At 34.4% G+C, this 25,910-nt stretch overlaps 4 protein-coding genes across 8 annotated transcripts in view; 2 read left to right on the forward strand and 2 right to left on the reverse strand.

Annotated features, from left to right (window-relative positions):
- Positions 1-25,910, reverse strand: part of LOC139994638 (uncharacterized) — a 59,332-nt gene that overhangs the window by 2,130 nt on the left and 31,292 nt on the right. The gene's annotated exons all lie outside the window — the stretch shown is intronic.
- Positions 1-25,910, reverse strand: part of LOC139994652 (organic cation transporter protein) — a 26,046-nt gene continuing 136 nt past the window's right edge. Inside the window, exons 1-3 of one of the 4 annotated variants that reach the window (XM_072017505.1) lie at positions 15,491-15,713; positions 7,417-7,597; positions 1-2,772 (exon numbers count right to left, since the gene is read on the reverse strand). In XM_072017505.1, coding sequence (XP_071873606.1) covers positions 459-2,171 — 1,713 coding nt within the window. In that variant the 5' untranslated portion in view covers positions 2,172-2,772; positions 7,417-7,597; positions 15,491-15,713 and the 3' untranslated portion in view covers positions 1-458. Of the gene's footprint in view, positions 2,773-3,492; positions 3,883-7,416; positions 7,598-15,490; positions 15,714-25,910 lie in introns of those variants that run through there. The other 3 variants (XM_072017514.1, XM_072017534.1, XM_072017524.1) reach the window with 3 other exon arrangements.
- Positions 17,266-24,654, forward strand: Hig (locomotion-related protein hikaru genki). 2 transcript variants are annotated; one of them, XM_072017580.1, is made up of 11 exons: positions 17,266-18,099; positions 18,170-18,490; positions 19,193-19,275; positions 20,219-20,381; positions 21,569-21,751; positions 22,336-22,470; positions 22,581-22,724; positions 22,834-23,046; positions 23,155-23,364; positions 23,451-23,539; positions 23,727-24,654. In XM_072017580.1, exons 2-11 carry the CDS (start codon positions 18,361-18,363, stop codon positions 23,841-23,843), a joined length of 1,467 nt encoding a protein of 488 aa, XP_071873681.1. In that variant the 5' UTR covers positions 17,266-18,099; positions 18,170-18,360; the 3' UTR covers positions 23,844-24,654. The 2 variants fall into 2 exon arrangements, with proteins under 2 accessions (XP_071873681.1, XP_071873690.1); XM_072017589.1 differs by having other exon boundaries at positions 17,287-18,099; positions 21,578-21,751.
- LOC139994670 (uncharacterized) overlaps positions 24,697-25,910 on the forward strand; it is a 3,804-nt gene continuing 2,590 nt past the window's right edge. The window contains exons 1-4 of the mRNA XM_072017547.1: positions 24,697-24,938; positions 25,218-25,420; positions 25,523-25,627; positions 25,746-25,910. Of these exons, the coding sequence (XP_071873648.1) occupies positions 24,833-24,938; positions 25,218-25,420; positions 25,523-25,627; positions 25,746-25,910 (579 nt within the window). The 5' untranslated portion in view covers positions 24,697-24,832. The remainder of the gene's footprint in view (positions 24,939-25,217; positions 25,421-25,522; positions 25,628-25,745) is intronic.

Genomic DNA, 25,910 nt, shown 5'->3' on the forward strand with positions numbered 1-25,910 from the left:
TTAAATGAAAAAATTTTATTCCATACTTCGTTCTTATTCTTTCATAATGAATCACTTCGTGCTCCCTTATACATGTTACTCGACCGTATCCTGTACGTATACGAGTTTATGGAAAATTAGTAAACTTCGATTGCTACGAATACTGTGGTGAACCAATGTAGCACGTAAATACACGTACGTATATCGATATTTAATGGATCAATGTTTTAATAAGGATTATTTTACGATGGTCGCGAGAAGTTGAAAATTTACCGGTAAAACTTTCTGCCATATTTTACGATTAGAATCGTATAGGATTAGGAAAATAATTCAATCGCGATATGTACTCTCGCGCTCGTCACAGTTTTACCTGCTTATAGTCCAGTCGAGTTAAACGTAAATCGAGAAACAAATCGACGATAGTAGGAATGTTTTTGAAGATTTCTATAAGAATAAAAAAGAATGACAACGGATGCTCTCTAGTGGGAATTTTCCTTGGGGCTTCCTCCTTCATTCAGCTTCTCCTTCTCATCTGTGTCGACGGTGAGTTGCGTAAGTTGTGTAGCTTCGTAAGCGGCGCTGGTTTTTCTGCCCGAGCGCAAATACATAGCGAAACAGGTGTCGTGCTTGCCAAAATTCTCACCATCCTCGATAGTTTCAGGCATCGGCTGATTCACAGTCTCCGGCAGATACAACGATAAGAAACCAGATACCAGGGCGACGAAACCGAAGAGTACCGCAGGCACTTTGGGATTCAGAGAATCCAACAGCATTATCAACGGTGTGAGAGCTCCGCTGAAACGAGCGCACATAGAGCCTATTCCCAAGGCGGTATTTCTTACTACCGTAGGGAACAGTTCGGCCGTGTAGTTGTAAATAACCGCGAAGGAGCCAGCTATGCAAGCTTTGCCGAACAGGACGATGGTTACGATTATGGTGGCAGCTGTATCAGTACCAGTCGGGATGCTGGAGGCGATTATACAGCACACGCCGCCGATCAACATGAACGTACTGACCAGGCATCTTCTTCCGGTGCGGTCCATTAGGAAGCACATTAGCAGGTACGAAGGTAATTCCACCAAACCGCTGAGGAACAGCATCAGAAATGGATTTCCAACGAGATTTCCTGCGTTCAATGACAGCCCATAGTAGACGATGGAATTGGCGAACCAATTCAGACATACGTTTAACGTTTTCTTTCGGAGATTCGGAGTCTTGAAGAGATCCAAGGCTCCGTAAGAACCTTGTTCCTCTTGATCCATCTGCCGTATCTTCCCTTCGCTGATCAATTTTCCCGTATCTATATCTACGTTGTTGCCATTCATCTTCAGACCTTTTCGTATGATAGTAAGCGCTTCGCTGACGCGGCCTTGAGCCCACAGCCATCGTGGAGATTCGTCCATGAGCCACCAGTGGCCGATGAGAAGCACGCTGTGAAGGCCGTAGACGATTTGCAGCCACATTCTGTCCTTAATCACGGCACCCCAAACAGCTACTAGCATGAACCCAACGGCGAACGCCAGTTGAAACATTATTCCGCAAACGGTCCTCTTTGTTGCTCCGACCAGTTCCATCGTCAGGACGAATCCTGTTATGTAAGCGCCAGCCGAACCGAAGATACCGTATAGAAATCTGAGGATGAGGAAAACGTAGTACTTGTTCACCAAAGCTACGGTCACTCCGAAAACAAGTTGGGCAACAGCAGACACGTAGAATATTATCTTTCTGCCGTACTTGTCGGCCAAACTGCCCAGCGTTACGGCTCCGATAAACACGCCGAACATGTAGGAGGACTGCGCTGCTGCGCCCATCCATCGCTGCGAGCAAACGAAATTCCATTCCATTCCGCGCGACGATTGGAAGTACTCCGTGTCGTAGGTCCACGAGTCGCACTCCTTCGTAACGTTGTTCACGTCCAAATAGTGGCACGCGTCCACCGCTCGGGGAACGTCGTCAAACGCGATAGAGGAGTTCCATGTTGGAGATGTGAAATTAAACGATTCTGTCGGAAACGTGGATCGAGGAACATTGCACGTGTGCGGTGGCACTGCAGCGACTGTGAGTAAGGTCAGCATATGCAGACCGGCAGTCAATGCGCCGAGAATGTGCAAGCTGAATTGCCAGCATTGGTATTTACCAAATTCGCCGAGATGCATCATCAGCTCCTCGAGATTTTTATCTACGCTCGCCATCTTTCGTTTTTCGTCTTAGCAAACTTGTTTCTTCAGTCGTCTTCTCGTTAGCCGATCTGTCTAACCGCGATTCGCGTTAAAATCGCCTTGATTTTATTTCTTTCTCAATGTCCATCAGCTTTTAAGTATCTGTCCTTTTAGCATTTCCAACTCATTTCTAAGGCGTGTTTAACGTATCGTTTGTCGATCTAATTTCGCTATCGAAATGTCACTGTTTTTCTCTTTCGCTACTTCGATATTCTCGTAATGTTCCTTTTCGCAAATCCTTTCTTCCGCTTGAAAAATATTTCACTCGTGCGCCGACTGGTTAGTTAGTTGAAACGAGACGGGACGAATTCAGGACGGAGTCAAAAGTAACGTAACAGCGTGGACTGCGTGTGAACTGCACTGTTCTAATGCCCACGGAGAACTGGATAACCGACTAGAATTACCAGCGTGAACAGCCGCTGAACGGATTCGTCGCATCCGGAGAATGCGTTGCACTCGTTTTTTGCAAAATTCAGGATTCTCTTGGCACCGTTACCACCTATTTTCCTCCTTACGCGCTTCTCCTGATGTCGATTCCGTGAATTTTACGTCGTAACATCTGCCACAGATTGTTCTGAAAATAAATGCGAAATAAATACATATGCGTAATTATTACGTTTGAAACGCGCCTTTACATGTGAGTAATATATAGTATGATTTCATAATCGTTTTAGAAAATCGATAATTAGTTATAATTAGATATAATTAAGTTATCGATAACCGATCGATTGCAGAGCGAGTATTCTGAAAATAAATGCCACATAAATTTGAACGTTAGATAACTACACGTTCGAACATATACTTTTATAATATTTTCGTTCTATAATCCTTCTAGAAAATTACAGATTTAAAGGGAGATTTGTCTTTTACTGAGACAATAATCGAAATATAATCTAATATGCAGATAAAATAGTATTCGATATGCAGCGTGTAACTTTCATATAGAGATACGTTAGAAAGTTAACGCGGTACCTACTAACACGAATAGTATTCCCCTTGTTCACTTATGAAGTTTCCTTTTTTCCTTTACTTCGTATCGTTAAAATTAGCATCGTGTGTGTATCGACATAAGTCAGCGAAACTGTATCGATTCGGTTAAATAGAAATAAATTCGATAGAGAAAGTGAACTTTATTATTTCCTTCGCGACACCGACTAATCGCAATTCTTCCAACATATTCTTCACGCCTCGACTAGCAAATTAATTAAAAAACTTGTCGAAAAGAATGCAAGTCGCCGATCTTAAAAAAGTTATTCCGCTTTTGTCCGAATAATATACATAGCTACGTACGTACTTGCATACATATATACAATTTTTCGTATTTTTATTCTCGAGCGAAACGCTACACGGGAAAATACGTATATCGTAAAACCTCTCGCAGCACGTGCTGTATCAAACTGAAAGTTATAGTCTTGATAGTTTGTATGCTCAATGCCTTATCGCTGGTATACCACGTATACCGTATGGATATCGTCGATTTCTGCGGCTACAAGCTATGAACCGTGAGATCGATTATCTTACCAGTTTCGAAATAATATCATTCGACGATAGCTTTTTCCCCTAAATAAACTTCGACGTGTAAATTGTTCCAGCTGAAGGTACTGACGCGTTACGGTATCCCGTATTGCCTTATTGGCTATTTTTGAATTCCCATGGCCTTGCTTTCTATCGTGCTTCTGACCTTTTTGCACTCTTTCGGATCTACGTTTACGATAATACACAGAGCGTGTACTCTATTTGCAATTTATTAACTAACGTTCGTTTGTGCTGTGCGTATTATAAATAGAATACAAAGATAATGATAACGAAGATTTCGATGAAATACTTTCTTCACAGTGAATCTACGGTTGTCTTTATTTTTTTTTTTTTTTTTTTTTTTTTTTGACGGTACCAGTGAATAACTTTTTTCCATTATGTTATACATACAACATTTTCATTCGCGTATTAATTTAAATTAATTATGTATTAAGTAATTACGCGTTTAGCTCTTTCTTTATTCATTTTTTAGTTTGTTTTATTTTATTTTTAACAAGTAAACGTCACTTAAAACCAGAAAACTAATTAAGCATTTTCTGGTAACGATTGTTACTTCATTATTACGAACAGTTAGATTATTATTTAGGTATACATATGTACATATATAACGAAAGAAACGTGATAAATTGTGCATTTTTTTTACTTCGTTTGACAAGAGAGTAATTTTAAAATTCCATATGTTATCATCGATCCTATGAGTGTATCTGTTACTTAATTAATTTATTTTTATTCTCTTATATATTTTGTGAGTAAATATGTATACTTACATATGTATGTGTGTCTGTCACTTTCACGGATATTTCAGAAATATCGATTCTTATAACGTTAACTATATTATTGTTTTTAAAATACTGTTTTAAACTGTAAACCAAGTACACTAGAAAAAGTCAGAAAATTGACACAAGCGAATTTATCATATTTTTTCTGTGTCCATAGATATACGTACTATTTCTCGTACGTGTTGTACGTTCAGGGTTAAAGGTTTTTCAGATTTAAAATTTAAGATACATAATGTTATAACTTTGAGTTAGAGTTATAACCTTGCTTAAAGAAACTATGAAACGAATTACTTGATAAATAACAAACGAATCGTTAGTAGAATTTGTACTTTTCGAGATTATATTAGGTTGTTCCAAAAAATCCTTTTATTTTAAAAGGAAGTAATATTATTTTATTGAATTATGTAGGATTCACTTTATTGTAATAGAACAACGTTATATTATTTTACAGAATTATGTACGATCCATTTTATTGTATTAAAACAACGTTATATTATTTTATTGAATTATGTACAATTCACTTTATTGTAGTGGAACAACATTATATTATTTTATTCAATTACGTACAATTCATTTTATTGTAGTAGAACAACATTATATTATTTTATTGAATTATGTACGATCCATTTTATTGTAGTAGAACAACGTTATGTTATTTTATTGAATTATGTACCATTCATTTTATTGTATTAAAACAACGTTATATTATTTTATTGAATTATATACAATTCACTTTATTGTAGTGGAACGACGTTATAATATTTTATTGAATTATATACAATCCACTATGTGGTAGTAGAATAACATGAATCATACATGATTCAATAAAATAATATAAAACAAAAAATATCATGCATCTATTATTTCCTTACAAAAGGAAAGAAACTTTTAGAACAACCTAATATGATTATGCCTAATGTAACAGATATAAAAGGAGTGTTTAAAATTGACACTCGTGTACCTGTACACTTACCAACTATGGTATTGCATATTTTTTCACCACGTTGGTTATCACTATGTTGTCCCTTAGCAGTATTGCACTCGCGCTCGCGCGCTTAGGTAATAGCGCAATCAACGAAATATCAATCGATCGTCGCGTTTCGTCGCGTAGCGATAATGTTAGAGGTATCATAAAGAAATTGATTGTTCGATAGTCGATATATATTCCTTATCAGGATGCAACGAACCTGTCCAATGTTTTCAATTGAACTCGCACGCTAGAAATGGAAGTGAAACGAATCGAACGTCGTTTGAATTTCGTATAAATTATCATTTTGATATTATGCGTGTAACATACATTATGGCATTGTTGCGTGTAGCTTCAATACCAAACCTATCGAACTTGCTTACAATCAAAACTGAATGAAGTCGATTTTTTATTCTTCATTGTACTAAAAACACGTAGGTGCTTTTTCGCAAAATATCACAAGTTTATTCGAAGAACTTATCTTTCTTTCGACAAACAGAGACCTATATCATTTCCTGCAAATTTTTATTCTGTTGGAGATAAAAAAAAGGGGAACTCATTATATTTAGTATTTCACGTTTGTACGAAATTCTTTAGCTTCGCGATTCGTAAGACAGAGAATGGGAAATGTATAAATATGAAGCAACTTATGTCGTAGATGAAAAAATTATTATTTATTATAATAGTATATATTTGTTATTTTAACCAATTAGCAGTTGCGGTCTCTTTGAAAAGTGTATCTAGGATGTGTCGCAAAAAGTAAGCAATGACGAGTATACTCGTCAAGCACGGCGTACGTGTGGCTGTTATAATATAGAATTAAGTTGTAACGAAATGATTGTTTTAATCCTTTTTACGCATAACGAATATACTCGTCGCAACAAAAAATACTGCCATTTCTTCGTGACGAGTATACTCGTCGAAGTATACTAAGTAAATATACAGGTAAATGTGGTAAAATACAATAAACTGGGCAAATATATTTTCCAATTTTTCCCAAGTAAATTAACAGACAAATACAAGAAAATCCAAATTAGTTTATAACATTAAGTCGATAACAGTAAGTTTTGCAGTTGAACTTGTTGATTGATCGACCAACTTTCGAAGTTTGTGTTTGTAGAATCGTACAATTCTCAATAATTTGTTCAACACATTCGGCCAAAAAACTTAATCATATTATACTTATTACATTATATTTCAATTGTTATCGGGTAATACACGGCAAAATATCCATCCAATTTGTAAGGAGACAAGATTGCACAAGCAATTCGAGCATACCCAATATAACGGGGAAAATAACCAACTCAGTTTGTAAAGAGCAATACATTATACGAGGAATAACCGATATAGCAAAGAAAATAATCCAATTTTTGTTCGTAAAATGCATAGCAGTTTTACTGGCGATATAAAGTAAACATACCACTAAATAACGTTTTCATTTCTTCTTACTAAAATTTGGATTTTTTATAGTAATTGGGAATATTTTATTTTATACGACGAAACAAAGCTTTTATTTGACGTGTATACTCGTCAAACGCGGTTGACTGGTTAAATGGACTTAACGCTAACACCGAACAAAACCAATGCATTCACATTTAAAACAAAGCTTCCTCTGTCTGTGATGAATAGAACAAAGCGGTATTAAAACGTTCTTCTATGTGTATATTATTATAAACGTAAAAAGCAGACAAGACGATAGAAAATATTAGAAGCGTCTAATAAACCTACCACGATGAATATATACCATTTACGACAAACTATAATTTAAACTATCTTTTATTTTATTCTCTCTCGTAAATCATTGAATGTTAGAACCCAGGATTTCAATTATCTCGTCGAATTATTGAATATATAATTGAATATATATACAGCTGTGTATTCATTTGAAATTGTCGCAACGAAGGAGAGATATTTATCAAAATAAAGAGAAACTTACTTTTTCGAAAGGATTTCGGCCACACGACTATTGTTTGCGCTAGTTGTTTACTGACACGAATCAAATTGAATGATGGTCAATTGAACGACGCACGGCGCTGCGCTGCCAGTTTTTCAAGCTCGTTGTCGTGACCCCTTCTCCAATTATGAAACGTCTTCAATTTTAGCCTCGGGATTAATTACTTGAAAGACGAAGGTACACCGTTTTCGTGGCACGAGTTGCGGGACGGTTGTTGCATCGAGATCGAGATGTATCTTATGACTGACGTGTACGACTTGCCGGCACATACTGGAAATAAACTGGAGCAAACCGTTACGAAAGATTTACGCGTTCCACCACGTGTGATTATTCCGCCTTGCTCCTCGAGTATCTACTTTAAACATAGAAATATTTGTCCAGAGCAATTTATAAGTTTGTCGGGAGAAAGATCGAATGCTGTATCGTAATGCTCCGATAGAAAGAATATTAAATTCCTTATTAAGAATATTATATTGTTTATTAATTAATATTAAATTCGTTATTAATACATCTCTATATCGTAGAGTTGGTAATTGCTAGATACCAAGCTACGGAATTCAACCTTCTCTTTACTCTTTGTAATTGCGTATTGCTATGGCATTATCGTCGCATACCATAGTTTCTTCGTATTTCTATATAACTGTTTTTATGTAAGTTAACATTTTTCGAGATTTAAAATTGCAAATTATTATTTCTTTTATCTTCTTATTATTTTTATTCGTCTCTGTATGATACAGTTGGTAATTGCTAGATACCAAGCTACGGAATTCAACCTTCTCTTTCCTCTTTGTAATTGCTTATTTCTATGGTATTATCGTTGCATTTCTACATAGCTCCTTTAATGTAAGTTAACTTTTTTCGAGATTTAAAATTGCAAATTATTACTTCTTTTATTTTCTTATTATTTTTATTCGTCTCTGTATGATACAGTTGGTAATTGCTATATACCAAGCTACGGAATTCAACCTTCTCTTTTCTCTTTGTAATTGCGTATTTCTATGGCATTATCGTCGCATACCATAGTTTCTTCGTATTTCTATATAGCTGTTTTTATGTATGTTAACATTTTTCGAGATTTTAAATTGTAAATTAATATTTCTTTTATTTCCTTATTATTTCTACATAGCTAACTTATGTAACTGTTTTGGTGTTATATTTGTTGTATTGTCACGTGACAGGTCCTTAAAATCGGATATGTAATATAGTATAAAGTACATAAATATAAAGTACATAATCTAGGTCGCTAGATCTAAAAACGAAGAAACAACATATGAAAGGACCTACTTAATTGCGAATAGTATGTATCGTGTGTAACGTTATAAAGTGAGACAGTGAAAGTGAGGTATAATAAACTTTTTGTCATGGCGAATGAAATTCTTATATGCATCTTCTGAGAAGCGAAACTGCTTGAATACCCAATTGTTAGAAAATACTTTCTCGGCAAGCTCTTAGCTATAGAAATAAATTCATAAATGGATGTTGTTATACTTGCATTCGGCACTTCATATACTTTTATATTAATTATAACGTAACAATAACGTATCGTTTTATAGGACATTTATCTAAACGTTCTAAGTAAAGATTTTCAGACTGCGTTTTACTGTTTACCAAATTTCTTGACACGAAAATTAGTTTTAAAATTTGAATAAAACCTTTCATTTTTCAAAATAACAAAAAAGATATCACGTTGCGTGCATTTTATCTTAACTACTGACGGTTATGATTTAATTATAATTATCTTTCGATATTACGTGTACTTTGAACGAAATATTTTCTATTATCTTATGACGGATCATAATTTAACATCAATTCCTCTTCGCCTGTTATCAGTCAAACAGATTCGATGTGTTTCGATAACACAGGTAACGTGCAAGTGCTTGTAATTTTGGTCGCGATCGTAATCTACTAGTGTAACAGCATATTCTACAATAACAGTAGTAAGTAGTTCGATAATAATCACACACGCAGAAATAAACAGGCAAGTATGCACGGTGTCGGAGTGGTTCGTCTCACAGCCACCGAGTAAACACGAGCAAAACAGAGAATACACCCGTTTCACTTCAACACGTAGGTGTAGAAACATTTGTTATACAAATTTAGATGTCATACAACAAATGCAAATAGAAGAAAAAATAGCTTGGAAGTAGACAGGAAAAAGAAAAGGAGGTAATTACATATTTACAATTACCTCACCGATTTCTATTTCCATTCTCCATCAATACGTTGTAAAGATCAACGTTTTCAACAACTTTTTCCTATACGTATAACTCTGCTTGGCCTTAGTTTCCGAGATGTTCGATTAGTCAAATGGTTAGAAAGGAAGAATTACGCCATAATTTCTTGCAAATGTGTGGCAATAATTCTCGAAAGGGAAAGTGATTGTTTGCCAGCTATTGTTAGCTATTCATCGTTTATGTAATAATTTAACTTTGCATTAAATAGATACCATCGTTGATGGAAGCAACGAGCGGTATATAAATATACGTTAAAAATCCTGCATAATTGCACGTTATCGATTTAGGTTTTATTATATTGCTATATTATCGAATCGATGACAGATGCGATTCAAAAATGAGAATATCTATGTGATGGATTAAGTAATTATTACGTGCTATTATTTGCTACTAAAATGGATGTGAACGTTTTGTAATACTCGAAAGATACGATATTAGTTTAGACGTAAAATTAATCGATACATATCTTCTATATCGATTGGAGGATCAATGTTTGATATGGTTTCATTTTTTTCCTTGTAATAAATACAACGAATGCCTATTGCAGTTCAAATATCTAAATGCGTATCATATTACGTATATTCTTTTTTCTAATGATTGAAATAATGAATTTTTAACGATGGACATTTTCTTCGTGTTACTCTGTCAATGTAAGCTATTGAATTCACTTTAATACCAAGTAGAAGATATACTAATAGTTAAAAGTATACACATACGTATGTGGTCATCTTCGTGGAAGATAGAGGTAACCTCGGAAAGATCGAAACCTTTCAATGTGTTTTTAAATACTCTGTTACTCGAGGGAAAACAATTTTGTATCTTTTCTTCTCTTTTTTAATGTTACTTTGACGTCTTAATATCACTATCGAGTCACGGTCATTGGCATTAAACGTAAAAAAATATGTGAACTTGGAAGTTACGACGAATTATCTTATTGATATGCTTAATAAATCTAAAAAGTAGGTACGTAATAAGCTTCAGTCGACTGATACCTTTTATTTTCGGCTTCCATACATTAACCTTCGTTAAGCCTCATTTAAATACCTGATAAGATATGCAATTGAATTTCTCAACATTGAATTCTTCATACGTTAATAATTCGTTGTTCAATTTTGATTTGTATTTTAAAATTGAAAGAACACTGAGCATCTGTCTTAGAATGCTTTAAATAGCATTTTTCTGTTTCTTTAGACCTCTGACTGCATATGTTTAAGGACATTTTTATTTTTAATGACAAAGATTAACGAGATCTCTCAATATAAAGTCTATCATATAAAGTAAATATGTAAGAAAATTCGGTACGTGTATAAAATTTTACTGTAAAATTTTGTATACATATACATATATAGGTACACTAAAAATAGTAAAATTCAATATCTACATAAAATTCTAATATATCGGATATAAATTTTCTTGAAAATCGTAATATAATTTGAATCGATAATAATTTATAGAAATAAAATTTAGCACCTACGTTCTATATGCTACATCGTATATACATGTGTATTTGTTTTAAGATTGTTAATAATCGATAAAAATAATTGATTAGAATAAAGAAGATTATTTAAACTGTGCTACGTGTGAATTTAATGAATTTACAGTAAAATGTAAATTACAATAAATCATAAATTACAAATGGAAAAATACGATCGACTGATTAAACGAGTTCCTTAAGAACTCAAACGATTCAACGAATAAATATTTCATAATAATCGTAATAATCTATTGTAATTTGTTACATAATAATTAGTCTATACACAAATGTTTTACATCTTTAGAAATATGTATTTGAGATCTATCGATATAGATAGAGGTAAAGTGGTAAATGATTCGCGACCGCGATAGCAACACGACGCTTTCTATCCTGCGTGTAGTTGTCCAGAAAACAAAACGATTACTATGTTGGTGTGGGTAATCTTGTAAGAAGGCCGTAAGGCCATAGCCACGTATCGAGATTCCAGGATAGTTGTCAAGTGGAGAATATACATACATTTGCAAAAGGGGACTGAACGACGAAATCGAATTACTGGATGAAAGCAAAAAGATGTTAACCGATACATAATGCCTGACACTGGCGATATTGTAGCGAGATTGCATCGCATCGCGTCGCTTGCGTGTTAACGCAATTCCGAAAATTAATTTGCCATTTTCTTTAACATTTTATTTAATTTCAATTATATTTTTCGTGTTTCACATTCAAATTACTTGATTAATTCTATTAATTTCGTATACTAAAAGTATCAATTTTATTTATTTGTAATTAGCTATATACATACGTATATATATAGTGTACTATGATAAAATTAAAATAATAATCTTTGGTATCTTTAACTAGTCAAATTATATTTGCAAACAATATTCTCATATTTGTAACGGAATAAAATGTTCTCAAGAAGCATATCGTGTTACAATATTTTAAAAAAGTTGTTTGCCAGATAGTAAAGCGAAAATGATAATCGTGGAAATGCAAAATTCTTCTGATCTATCAAAACATGGAGCATTTTTTCTATATTTTATATATCTTACGTTCTATATATCTTACAAAATATTTTGTAAAAATACCGATAATAAAGTGGAATCTCCAAGTTCGAGTAAAAATGTGAAAGAAAATTCAGCTCTTAAACTCGAACGAAAAGTCAAAGTTCTAACAAAGAGACAGAGTCACCGTCATGTAACCGTCACATGGTCGCCTTATCTTTCTGCTCAAACCCGGGTCAGACGAGCAAAATGCTAGCTAAGAAGAAGAAAGAGAAGAAAGGCCTCGTCTTACCCAGGCCTTACCTCTACTCGTACAGCTCTCTCTCAATTAACAGACTGCAGAAAAATTATTAATTAAGCGATATTATGAAATATTTTATGTACATGTATATAAATAAAAATTTCCGATTATTAAACTTGTTTCTTTTATTATATACCAATATGTTCTTTAGAAATAGGCATTTCAAATGTCTTATATCAAATACGTGTTGAATGTCTGGAACGGATTAATTCAATTTACGTTATTTTAAATGAATTGAACTAGTTAAAGTTCGAACAACTGAAAATCGATCGGCCTCCTGGAACGAATTGTGAACTTAAACTTGAAGAGTTTACTATATAACATGTACATTGTAAATTATAAGTTATTTTTTACAACTAAAAACTATAAGGTTGTTCCAATAGAACAAAATGGATCATACATAATTCAATAAAATAATATAAAACAAAAAATGTTGTGCATCTATTATTTCCTTATAAAACGGAAGAAACCTTTGGGGCAACCTAATACTATCAAAGTACAGTTCGATTGTACGAATCGTCTATTCACAGAATCTATATTGCATCGTCGCTATCAGCACCAGTTCTTGGAACCGGAATGATTATTATTTTAAAAAATAAACTATCTTAACATTAACTGTGTCGAATTACTATTTCTTGTTACTGATGTATATATTTGTTTCTTTTTTATTCATCTAAAGGGAGATACGTATCTACATACGTAAACCTAACCCCAATCTTCATACTACAGATGTAATAAATGTTTTTCTTCAAAGTATTTCTTCAAAAATTAATTAATATTTTGCGTAATTTGTACTACATTTCAAGTTACAGCAGTAATATTCTTCTATCCAATAAATAATGTTAAGCTTCATTCGTATAGTTATCAACTAGCTAAGTACATGGTGCACGTTTCATTATTTAAACTTGTTCGATATTATCCGAATAATTCGATCTTCCGAACTACCTCGGTCCCAATTGACTCGGATAATTGACCATTTACTGTGCTAGATAATAATTAATAATAATTTTTAAACTAATATATTAATAGATAATCAAGCATAAAATGTACAATTGTCTAAAATGAAATAGGTGGTATAACATTCGATTACTTTATGCCATTTCAAGAGCTTATTATAATAAATATACTTATAGAAAAATAATAGAGAATAATATGTATATTGTAAAAGAATTACACTATAGATAATTATAATTGCAAAATTGGGAATATCAATTACTTATTACAGAAAAATGAAACGAAATTCTACATAACCAAACAAATACACACTTTATTTGAATTAGCTTTATCAGTTAACGGTATTTGTAGAAATGAAAGAAAAGTAAAAAAATTGCTCCAGTAAACTTCAGAACTGATATAAAATTGATTAAACACTGTAGTTTATTAAAAACAAAAAGAATTGAAGAATCACTCATAAAAAATAATTAGTAAAAAATTAGTTTTAAAACAAATTCTTAGTCAATTAGAACTCATAAAAATATAAAAAATAATTTCTTTGAAATATACCCAGCTTTATCACTCAACAGGAAACGTCAATTTGTGATAGCAAGAGTAAAAACCGGCCATACAAACTCTCCGTGTAAGTTTATATCCTTTAACACAATAGAAAAAATCCGGCAATAATTCACATATCACATAAAATAAAATTAATTCTGATCAGTATATTATTATATGTATTTTCTTTTCTTTTTAATATTATGTAGTTTTTAAAATATAATTGTATAATTTAATTACATTGTTATATAATTCAATATGAATATTTTTATTATGTTGCAGCAGGCGGCTCTCTAAAACAAATTTAGATTTAATCTATAATCGTGCAAACATCCTACTGTTCTTTAAATATAGAAATGTATTTAATCTGTTTCTAAAATTGCTAATTTAAATAGTAATGAATCAATGCCATTATCGACAAACTTTTTCATTTAAACATGATCTCAAAATAATAATACATAAATATATCATTTGTATGTATTTTTTATGGATTATGCTTTACAGATAATTCCCGAATTGATAGCTTATTTTAAAAATTCTCTTTTTGAATGCTAACACATCAATGTAGTTGGTAGTAATTCTTTTATGTAACCACGGAGAAGATATAAGCTCAGAATAAATAATAAATAAATACACAATTTTATAGATATTTTATAGATAACACTAAGCAGGTAATTCTACAAATAGCATCTTGGTTATCTTTTTACTTGATAAAGTATGATCTGTCAATTTGCATAGCAAGCTTGTTCTCTAAGGACAGCTCCGAACGAGTCTACTCGATTAATTTAGTCGACTCATTTGTAGCCGCCGTAAAGGCGGAAATTGGAAAGTTAGATAACCCATAAAATCCTTTATGATTTCCGAACGTGTCAACAAACCTGTTATATGCCAAACAAATGGGTAGGGAGGAGAAGGGGAGAGAACTTGTAACGGGCTGGACTGAAATATCACATCAGGTACAAATGGTACAACAGTATTTTCTTCTCATCGACTGGAAAAAATCCAACGAATCTGGCATTAACGAGCCTCACTGTCTTAATGAAAATCGATCTGGCAGAATATTGGATTTTTAAACGGCTCCTCCCGTTCGAACTGTGATTCCGACCGAACTAATCCAATAAGCTTAAACGGATTTCGAAGTTGCATCATGAATATACTACAAAATACTGTATCTCTTTTCATCGAACAAATGTCTGTTCAGTATCAAAGAACTAGCGCTGAGAAGAATATTAAAAAGTAACCACTAGTGTACAGGATAGATTTGTTCGTTAAAATATCGACAAGGGAGAGAGAGAGAGAGAGACATTCATATTGTAACTTAAAACTTCACTAACGAATCAACCTGGTGCCGAAACTCATTATGCAACTCTATTTTATATATGCATATCGTTGGTAATGTTTATTATCGTAGATCGTCTGCTTTGTTGCGTTCGTAATTCTCGTCGTCCAATCGTTCTCTGGTTTTGATCGCTTATTCGTTATCTTGTTATTTCGATATATCGTCAGAGAAGTTACTGAAGTGAAAATTACTGTGAAAATATGTGTTACTTACCGTGATTTAAGTAAATCGTACAGTTTGAAGAGAAAAATAGCAGAGACCGAAGCACGACAATGATTGACAGCCGAAAGTACAACGTCAGTCTGCCTAACGAATCTAAGCCCTCGAAGCGCTCTGGTGAACGAATCGTGTACTTCTTATTAAAAGATAATGAAGGCATGGCGGTACATGCATACTAAATAAAAATTTCCTTATGGTCTTAGAGATTCAACGTAGTATTCGACAAATTTATGACTGATCCTCCTCGGTTGCTGTGGTTTCAGCGTTTCTATGTGGTTAGCTGATATCTTTATTTGTTCATTTGCTATCGTACCTATTGTTATCGTACGAGAAATGATCAAACAACCGATAGATTTTCTCGCGAGTGGTTGCAGATTATAATCGAGTTGAACGTGAGAATAATGGCAATTTTGTGTATGGAAAAATTGCTCAAATGACCATGATAATAGATGATGTAATATCATTATTATTGGCAGTATGCGAGAGTAGTGATTAAAGTAAGTTGCTATTTTTACTACGGTATTTACTGGATAACTAATTGTGGCTATCGACTATTAATGGTTAGCATGTTATCGAGTTAATAAGAAAAACAAAATTTTTGTCTAAAAATATATAATAATTGTAACAATAAGATTAATGGTTTATTTGAAAGAGAGGAAACGAAGAAGCAGCTTTACAATGATCGAAGATATGAAAAATTTTATACGATAAAATTAAATAGTTTTTGTGATAACTGTATTAAAATGATATTAAAGTAAGCTGTATTATTTTAATTAAAACTACATACACAGTCGCATCAGAAAATAAGTTAACGATCTTACATTTAAACTTTTTGCGGGAGCGTTAATTTACTTTCCGCCACGATTACATATGATTATTATATATCAATCGACGTGTTCTGGACTTTTATAGAAATTAAAATTTTTGTAAAAATATATTATATAATACATATAGTTTATTATTATTATAATATATATAATTCATTTTATTAATTTACAGTTGATTTCCAATATTATAAATATTGTAAATATTGTAATTTTTCAGTGATCTTCGTTTAATTCCGTTTGATTACATTAGATTACGTTTGATTACGTGATTAGTGATTACGTGACTTCTTTAAACTCGACGCATCCGACAAGACAATGTTCAAGTTTCTATAATTGTTCTACATCCGGCTAATCAGTAAAGATTCGTTCTCTGCTTGATCAGGAGACGATTATTTCAATAATTTTTGCAAAATCTATAAATCTCAGATCCATAAATCTGGCACAATACAACTACTACGTGCTCGCGTACCCCATCAATGAGACTGCAATTCGTCTCGATCATCGACGACACTCATAATCGCATCGTAAAAAACAGCATTTGTACTCATTTTGTTCTTTGTCGAAGTACGAACCTAGCAACGTGATGGCTGAGTACGAAAGCAACGTAAAGTTTTCTTATATTTGTTACTTAGATTTAGCTGACGAAAACCTGTCGGAACAGCAAACAAGCCTATCTATCGCTCAAGAAATAACGTTAAGGATCCTCTTCGGCCCTGTTGTATCTCAACCCATCCATACTTTCTCTGTCACACCAAGCCATCTATGTCTGACATACGGTTAGAGTTTTTCGATTCCTAAGTGTATTATTAAAGGCATATGCTTGAAATGTTCAGCTCTTGAGTACATTTTTAAGCTTTACGTTTGAGATTTTCGTCTCCTAAGTACATTTACAAGAATTACCATCGAAGACATGACCATTTAAAATGTACTTGATATTGAAAATGCCAAACGTGACCCTTCGAAATGCACTTGAATATCGAATATCCAGGTTATGACAATTTAAAATGCACTTTGGTTTCGATAATATCAAATGTGACTCTTTAAAACAGACTTAGGGACAAAAATTCCAGTAAACATATTTGGGTTGGCAAAATCTCAAACATGACCCTTGAATTTGCCCTTTGAGATCCGAAAATCTCTGTTGCGACCCCTCGACCAGCTTCGCGGATAGTCCACGGGCGGCACCACTTTACAGATCACAAAAGCGTCCTAAAACCTTGACGACCGCGGAAGCAATCGTATTTCGCTATCGAAAATCCTAGATCTGACCATTCTGATCGCCGATTAGGTGTCCAAAGATTCAAACGTAAACCTTCAGAACGCACTTCAGATTCGGAAATCCCAGATTCGGTAATCCATCGAAATGTGTTTGGGAGGAGGACTTGGGAAGCATAATTCTTGAAAACACATGTAGAGGCTGAGAATTCCAAGCGTAAACCAAAAAACGAAAGTGGAATGCGAAAGGAAGAAGAATATTACAAAATGTGTAAAATCGTTTAAAGATGAAACAAAAATTTTGGAAAGCTTTCCGTGTACACATGTGTTGAATACAGAAGTATGATGTAACATGTGTCAGTTACACGCCTGCGCTTTTGCAAGTAAGCTACACTGGCGAAGCTGCCTTCTAACGTCTCACCCCGTAATTCCGCGAGTGGTGGTACGCATCGTTTACGAGCGTAGCGATGAAGGTAGTGGTGACGTTGGTTCTACCGCTGATCATTCCTCGCGGACTATATACGTGTTTTTTCGGTCAGTTGGTCAATCTTCGAAACTCAGGTGCGTTCGTATTTCTGTCACACGTAAACCATTTCTTCTCCCTCGATTTATTTCTTTTTCCATTTTCCAGTGACGTTGAATCTTTGCCATCCGTATACGTGCAATTTACTATGCTTGTGAAACAGAATGCCAAAGAACAAAACAAACGATTTTCCGAGTTACGAAAATTCCAGCCACTCTCGATGCGAAATTATCATCGAAATCAAGTTCCAGTGTAGTGAATCGAATAACATTTCGTTTTGATATGCAAAAACCAACAGTATGTCCATCGAGAAAGAAAGAACAAGGAAATTCTTTGAAAGCGCGCATGGTATGAAACTGAGTGTAGGATTTTATGTTTTGTTACTTGGGCTTGTAACAACGGTTACTTTTTGCACGGCGAAACAAATAGGTGAGTGTATGCTGCGATAAATTCTGCGAGGGAAATACCACTTGAAAGTAATTGAAAGTGTAGAAATCACTTCGCGCATTATCTGCCTTTGACGAAATGCAAATAGATGAACTTGCCGGCAAGATAGAATCACATATTAATGTTATCTTTACGTCGCGAAACTATCAAAAATCTGTAAAACCGTAGTGCATTGTCGGTAAGATGGATGTTTTCAAATACGAGTAGATCCCATGTGTGATGGTGGAATAATAATTTCATTGTAATGACCATGAAGACCGTTCGAAAAGACAAATTAACGTGACGTAGATCCGACGAAAAATGTTATTCAACCGAATGCTTTTCTACGAACGAAATTGTCGGATCGATAAAGTTGTCTGGGTACTTTCGAAAGCGGTTACCTCTATTATTGAACGTCCAGTGAAACCACGCTGAGCATGCGTCATACAGCAAATACTACTCGTAAATACACACGATGCCCTGATGAACACGTGCTTCGTGTTTCCGATCGATAAAAATTGTTTCAAAAATCTGTTTTATCGGCTTCTTACAAATAGCAGGCAGTATACTACCACAAAAGAAAAAATCTAACCTTAAGATATCAGTAATTAAGAATGTATTATTTTCATAATTATTGTCATCTTCTATTGTTAGTCATTTTAATCCATATTTTTTGTTGCATTGTTAACTATAATCTCTTTCCAGATTCCGACGGATTTCATAGAGGTTGTAAACTTGAAGGATTACATCCGTTTTTAATCGTGACCTACAAGAATATTACAATATCTGTAAGTTGTTGCCTGTGACATTAGCCTTTTGAATGTGTTTCTGATTCGTTACGAGAATAGAGGGGAATAACATCGATATATTTCCTTCAACAATTATAGTATTTCATTCTTTACTTTGTTTAGCTTGATCTGATTAGCTATAGCTCGCCTTCTTCCCGAGAATAATGAAAATAAATGGTGAAACTGTAGAAAAGCTACATCTTCTCCGATTTTGATGATTTTTGGATATGTTGTAGAAATTAACACTCTGAAAAACTTTTTCCTGTACATTTAGCCGTCGATCGATCATAGTTTCCAAGGTATTCGCAAGAAACCATCGATACCACTACAGTGAATTCTGTCCATAACTGTGCATTCGTAAAGGCATACACGTTTAAAGCCCCGTGCACAATTGTATATGCTAGATTATAAGAAATACTTGTTATAACTCAATTAAAAATGAATATCATTAATATTTTGGACTTTATGTTTGGTATTTGAGTTTGTGTCAGCTTTTCAATCTGACAACGCTTGTGTAAAATAATAACAAATTAATTAGAAATATAATAGGGGAACGAATAATTGATATTATTTTACAAAATGAAATATTTGTTATCGTATAACACAAGCGTTGCCAGCTGCCTCACTAGATGATATTCATTTCTCATTCAAATATAATAGACATTTTTACAGTCTCGCATATTCAATTGTGCATGGGCCTTACCACAAGCTCGTCTCACCCTCGTTTGTATATATAAACAGAAGATAATTTTTTGCAAACATCTCGGAAATTATGACCGTCAGCTTATGTAACGATTGATGCATGCGCAGGAAATTGGTGTTCAAAATGTTAAGCTTTACAACATATTCAAAAATTATCGAAATCAGAGAGGACGTAACTTTTCTACAGTTTCGTCAAATAAGTTGTTAGAATAAACACGATCATGTGCACTATTGTCACTAGGTAGACAAGATCACTGTACCACACGGAGAACGGGTGACGGTAAGATGCAGAGAACTTGGCAAATACAAGCTCGTCGGTGATCCTCTGTTGCATTGTCGTAATGCAAGTTGGAGCGGGAAACTACCCTCTTGTACTCCAACGACAGCGATTTCAAATTATACCGGTTAGTAAATTAATATTTCTCCTATTTCTAATTTCTTGTAATCCCCCTTACCTGTATAATTCGTTACTTATTCGTAATTTTTTACAAAAATTACAAGATAAGGTAATTGATCGCAGAAACGCGATAGAAACTATTGGTTAAAATATATCGGCTCGTATACGTAGGTGTGACAATCATTGGAAATATCTACGTCTGGTATGTACTATTCTATGTATCTTAATTGTACGTTGTACAACGACGATCGTATAGGACCGATTAGCACGAGTCCAAACGAACATAGCATGTTTTATGGCCGCGTCCAGAGTGACAACATGTGCAATGCGACAATGTTGTATTCGTCACTGCAGTTGATTGAAATTTGATCCTTCTTCGCATGGTCCGCCAACAAGGTCTAAACTACGTACTTTACCAGTAGAAATCATACTTTATTGATTTTTAAAGTACAAAAAGTAGCTAGTACAAAGTAGCTAGAAAAGCTATTTGCAAAACTTACTTCTCAATGAAGCGTTTTTGTATCACTTTCTACATTTCATTTTCATATTATAAAATGTGTATAAACATATAAAAGTAGTACTAAACAATATACTTTAATGTAATACTCAGATTTAATATACTTGGATATACGTGGATCCACGTTGTAAGATTTTCTAGTAAACTTCATGTAGAAGTATTATATATGGATGGTGTAGCATTGCCAATTTTTATCCTGTTTGGTCTAGTTTTAATTAGGAAAATCTCACTATTGTATTAATGAAATGTGTATTAACATTAAAAAATTTTCAAATTTCAAAAGGTTTCGTCGTCTGACTTGATCATCTTCTGACCCATACGAAGGGGAAGTGATCCTATTTTGCTGTGGCTCTGTTGTGCGATCGTCTCAAGTGGCTTATGAATCTTCCCTCTGCTACATTGGATTTTCCTTCATCGCACTGTCCTACGATCAACTGGTTATCCTCTTCAACCTCCACCGCTGTCCTATTTCATTATGCGATTAACATACATATTTATGAACACTGTCGTATTGTCGCACTTGACGCTATGGGACGTCCAATTAGGGCACAGCCTTATAAAGTTGAAAGACCTAGCTATTCGGAATTCTCTTCCCATTTCGGCAATTTCCTTACCCATCAGAAAACGAAACGAAATCCTGTTCCATTTAATATTTCTCCTCTCGTTGATTGTTCGAGGAGAAACAGAGGATGTACCGCCAACGATCGTATTTGGATTACCGGCCGGTTCAGCTGCTGTCGAGCCATCTGGTGCTCTCGCCGTTTATCCTGGAAGCATTCTTCACCTAGAATGCCTATTCGCTAGAAAACTTGGTAATCCCGAATGGACTTGGACCTCGACATTTCGTCAATACTTGACCGGTAAGGCTTCTAACGATCGTCGACGTTTTATTGCGAATTGCGCATTGCGATACAGAGCGTACGAATTGTCGTATACGTATGTATAAATAAATTGTCTCCTACAATTGTAAGATAATTTTCTTCAGTTGTATGTTGAGACGCTTTTAATTAAGAGATGTTTACTAGGTTGATTATATATACATATATACAATGCATAATGAGGTCAACCATTGTTTGCCAAATTTAATTCAGAAAAATTAACATAATAGCGTGGACATCGGTCTATGTATGGGTTCCCAATCGATTCTTGTAATAGTTTATACGATTACATCGGTCATATTTATACGATGATATTTCGACGCTTATCGCATACGTGTAGCAAAAAGCTAGATAAAAGTTTCGTTTTATGTTGAAATGTTTGGCTTTGCCGATCGAAAGACAAAGAAAAAGACAAGATTCATAAGGGAAACGATATCGTGATTAACGTTTTAGTTCTTCCTTCGAGTACGAGGGATTGGACGAGCACGTTAAGGATCATTAGGATCGACAACTAACAATCGCATAGTACAGTTCTAGTCATTGTAACAATCTTTTCGACAATTCAGGATGGGCGATTGCTGCTCGTGAAAGAGACTGGAAGTATCGATTATCGATATATTATGCGAAAACGCAAGATTCAGGAGTTTACACGTGCTCTACACCTCGTGGATTATCCAACTCCATACGTGTCCACGTTGTGGGTAAGTTCAATTACCCTTTTCTTTGTTCTCCCTTCCCCTTTTGCAAATTTCTATTTTCCAGTACGAGCGAACGATTATCAGACGAAATAAATGCATTGTCATATTTGCAGATGTTCAGTGTCCCGTTTTGAACCTACCCAAACCACCGTTAATCGGTAAGATCGAAGGTGCACGTATGGGTCACGGAGCAACGTTCGAATGTCCAATTGGATTTAAACTAGAAGGCGCAGCTGGTATAACGTGTCAATACAACGGTAAGGGATTATACATGTGTAAATAATACTGTGGACAAAATTAAAGATGAAAGGAAGAGTTGAGGTGAGATCGTGACGACAGCGGTATCACTAATAAATACTTTTCCAGGTAAATGGTCAGCTGAAATTCCGCGATGCGAAACAATCGTATGCCCACCTATAGATAAATTCGATGATACGAGGTTGCAACTTCTCGAATACAACAATACGTTTGGTCGTAGAGCGGTATTTGCCTGCATGTGGGGTCATAGATTATTAGGATCACAGACCATAGAGTGCCAAGGTGACGGTTCGTGGAGCGGAAGTACGCCTAGTTGCGAGGGTAGGCTTCGTAAATTCTTTTCCTGTTATTTACTCGCGTAAAAAGGTGCAGTATATATATACTGTATATATATTGTACATCGATAACACAAAAAACGCAATTTTGCAGAAATCATCTGCCCGACTCCGTCGATACCGAAGAGTGGCCGTATTATCGAACAAACGAATCGCCATAATTCAGGAAGAAAACAACACCAAACGCGTACGTACAAAGTTGGTGCACTTGTCAGGTTTGCTTGCGTGCCTGGTCATCAATTGTTAGGCGAGGCCTCTATAATATGTACAGAGAACGGAACATGGTCTCATCCTCCACCAGTTTGTAAGTTTCCATACCATGGACATAGTATTTAATCGGATGGACGGATCTATTTCGTTCTGTTACTAATAACACTTCCATATCATTAGGTAAAGTGAGATGTCCTTACCCAGGAGATCCGCCTCACGGACGAATCGCACCTCTTAAATTTTGGTACAAACCAGGTGATAATATACAGGTAACAGGTTAATCTATCGTTTCTTAATTTCGTTTTCTAATTTTCATCTACTTATTTATAGATCTATCTATCTCTCTATATATATATATATATATATATATATATATATATATATATGTGTGTGTGTATGAATTAAATCGAATTTTTCATCTTTCTTTTTTTATTCATCACGTTGATCGCTTAACAGGTAACTTGTTCACCGGGATACGTTACACCATTGGAACCCGTAAGGAAGCCAACTTGTCGAGAAAATGGAATATGGAGTGCTCCCCCACCACCTTGTAGGTCATATAAAGATGTTTAAAGAGAAAATGAATTCTTTAAAAATCTCATCAATGATAACCAGTGTCGTACCAATGTGTTGTAAGGCGCGACAAAGACGCAAATGCATGTCACCATATCGCCCAATTGCCAATTGCATCGATTAATAAATTATGCGGCAATCTAAACGATTCCATTGAAAACATATACGATCTAGAGCACAAAATAGATCGTGTTTGATCGTAGAATAAATGATACATATCAACGAAGCTACACGATCGAATTTGTATGCATTCGAAACGATTAATCGCCTAACCAGTCGTTTTCTTGCAATCTCATATCGTGAGCGTTGACATTATATCGCTGTTCGAGATATGTATGTATAATACTTCGTGCATAACAATTTCGACAACGATACATAAACTTACCGTTAGACTCCAGCTCAACGTGGTTAGCTACGTTGTACGTGAATGCTTAAATGCAGATCCGTAATAATATCAGACATTTTTTTACTAACAGAATATTATTATAATATATTCCGGGAAACTAAGGAAACAAGAGGAACAACGATATTTAAAAACAAGAATGACAAAAAGAGAATTTAGAATAGGAAATAGAATGAGGAGACGACAAAGATGATAAAGAAGGAAAAGAGAGAAGAATAGAAGAATGGAGGGAAAAGAAGAGAGAGAGAAAGAGAGAGAATGTATGTGATAATACGTGTGCAATAAATGAATGCGATATAGATTACACGATGCCTAATTCTAACCCTTAGAAGATTATAGAATCTCACATTTTCCCCTTGTATGTGATACATCTTTGTATGTAAAATAAAATTACGTTATTCTCTAAGATTTCGGGCTCTTGTTTTTCATCTTTTGCAGTTACTCTAACTATTAAACTTTAGTCAGCCATTCCTTGGTTTTTCAACACAACCATTAAACTGTCGCGAATCGTAGCGAACCGCAACGATAATGTTTGTGATATCAACGAATCAATGGCGATCATTCTACCAACGATCTACTGACTGAAATGTTATTTCAGAAACGAATTCCACTGACATTCCGTAGAATCAAAGATGTAAGATGGTCGACTAAAGATAAATTAGAACAATATCGTGGGATCCTTAAATTACATGGTAAGGGAATCTCGTGGTAGTCACTTGCGTCATAGTTGATTTTACAACGAAATAAAAATATCTTATAAGAAGGTATACTGCACGAGATGCGCGCGGATATTTTCGGCTAAACGTCAAATCAAATTTAATATTTTCCAATTCCATCATCGATGTTTTGCTTTTCTCTTTCCACCTTCTTTGGGCAACATCCGTGCAACTTACCGACTTTTCATAATTAACCGTTTATGTTTTTACGTTATAAGACTGTTGATCGTTAATTAAAACTCTCGCAAAATCTAGCACGTGAAAAGAAGATAAGGCTGCAAGATGCTACAAAATTAAAGAAAAAGATATCATGGCAATTAAGTACGTACAAACGAGATGTAAACAATTATCGTCAAATTGTTAACGAGATAACGAAAGGAATTCCAAAAGGTCATGTGCGTGGTTTATTGCGAAGTCGTAAAAATTTACGATTAAAATGCCAAGGTCGAGAAATAGAAGTAAATCTTTTTTCCTGTTATTTTATTATTCGATTATTATTATTTATACGGTCCAAACGGCTCAAACATTTCATGATAGGCTTTTTCGTTGCTCCCGCATAGCACATTTGTGAATCTACTTACGAGGAAAATCATAGGAAACGCTGTCAATTAGATAAGCTTCGTTACGAGAAGAAACAAAAGATGAAACGATGTTTCGAACTACAAGTATGTTTCGTCCAACGACCTAAATACATATTGTATGTACCTAAGAAAGAATAAACTATACTATATACATAGAATATATACTATATACACGACATGCATATATACGTACATAATACAGGTAGAACACGCAGAGCTGTGCAATATTTACGAAGAAGAAAAAGACGTGCCATGGACTCGAGCGCAACAAAGATTGGTGTCGCGATATCAAAAATCTGTTGCGAGACAAAATGCAGCAAAGGCGATAAATTTAACATATGCTTACATACTTGAAATCTTAAAAAAG

Source organism: Bombus fervidus, chromosome 2 (assembly GCF_041682495.2).
Source record: "Bombus fervidus isolate BK054 chromosome 2, iyBomFerv1, whole genome shotgun sequence".
Lineage (NCBI taxonomy): Eukaryota > Metazoa > Arthropoda > Insecta > Hymenoptera > Apidae > Bombus > Bombus fervidus.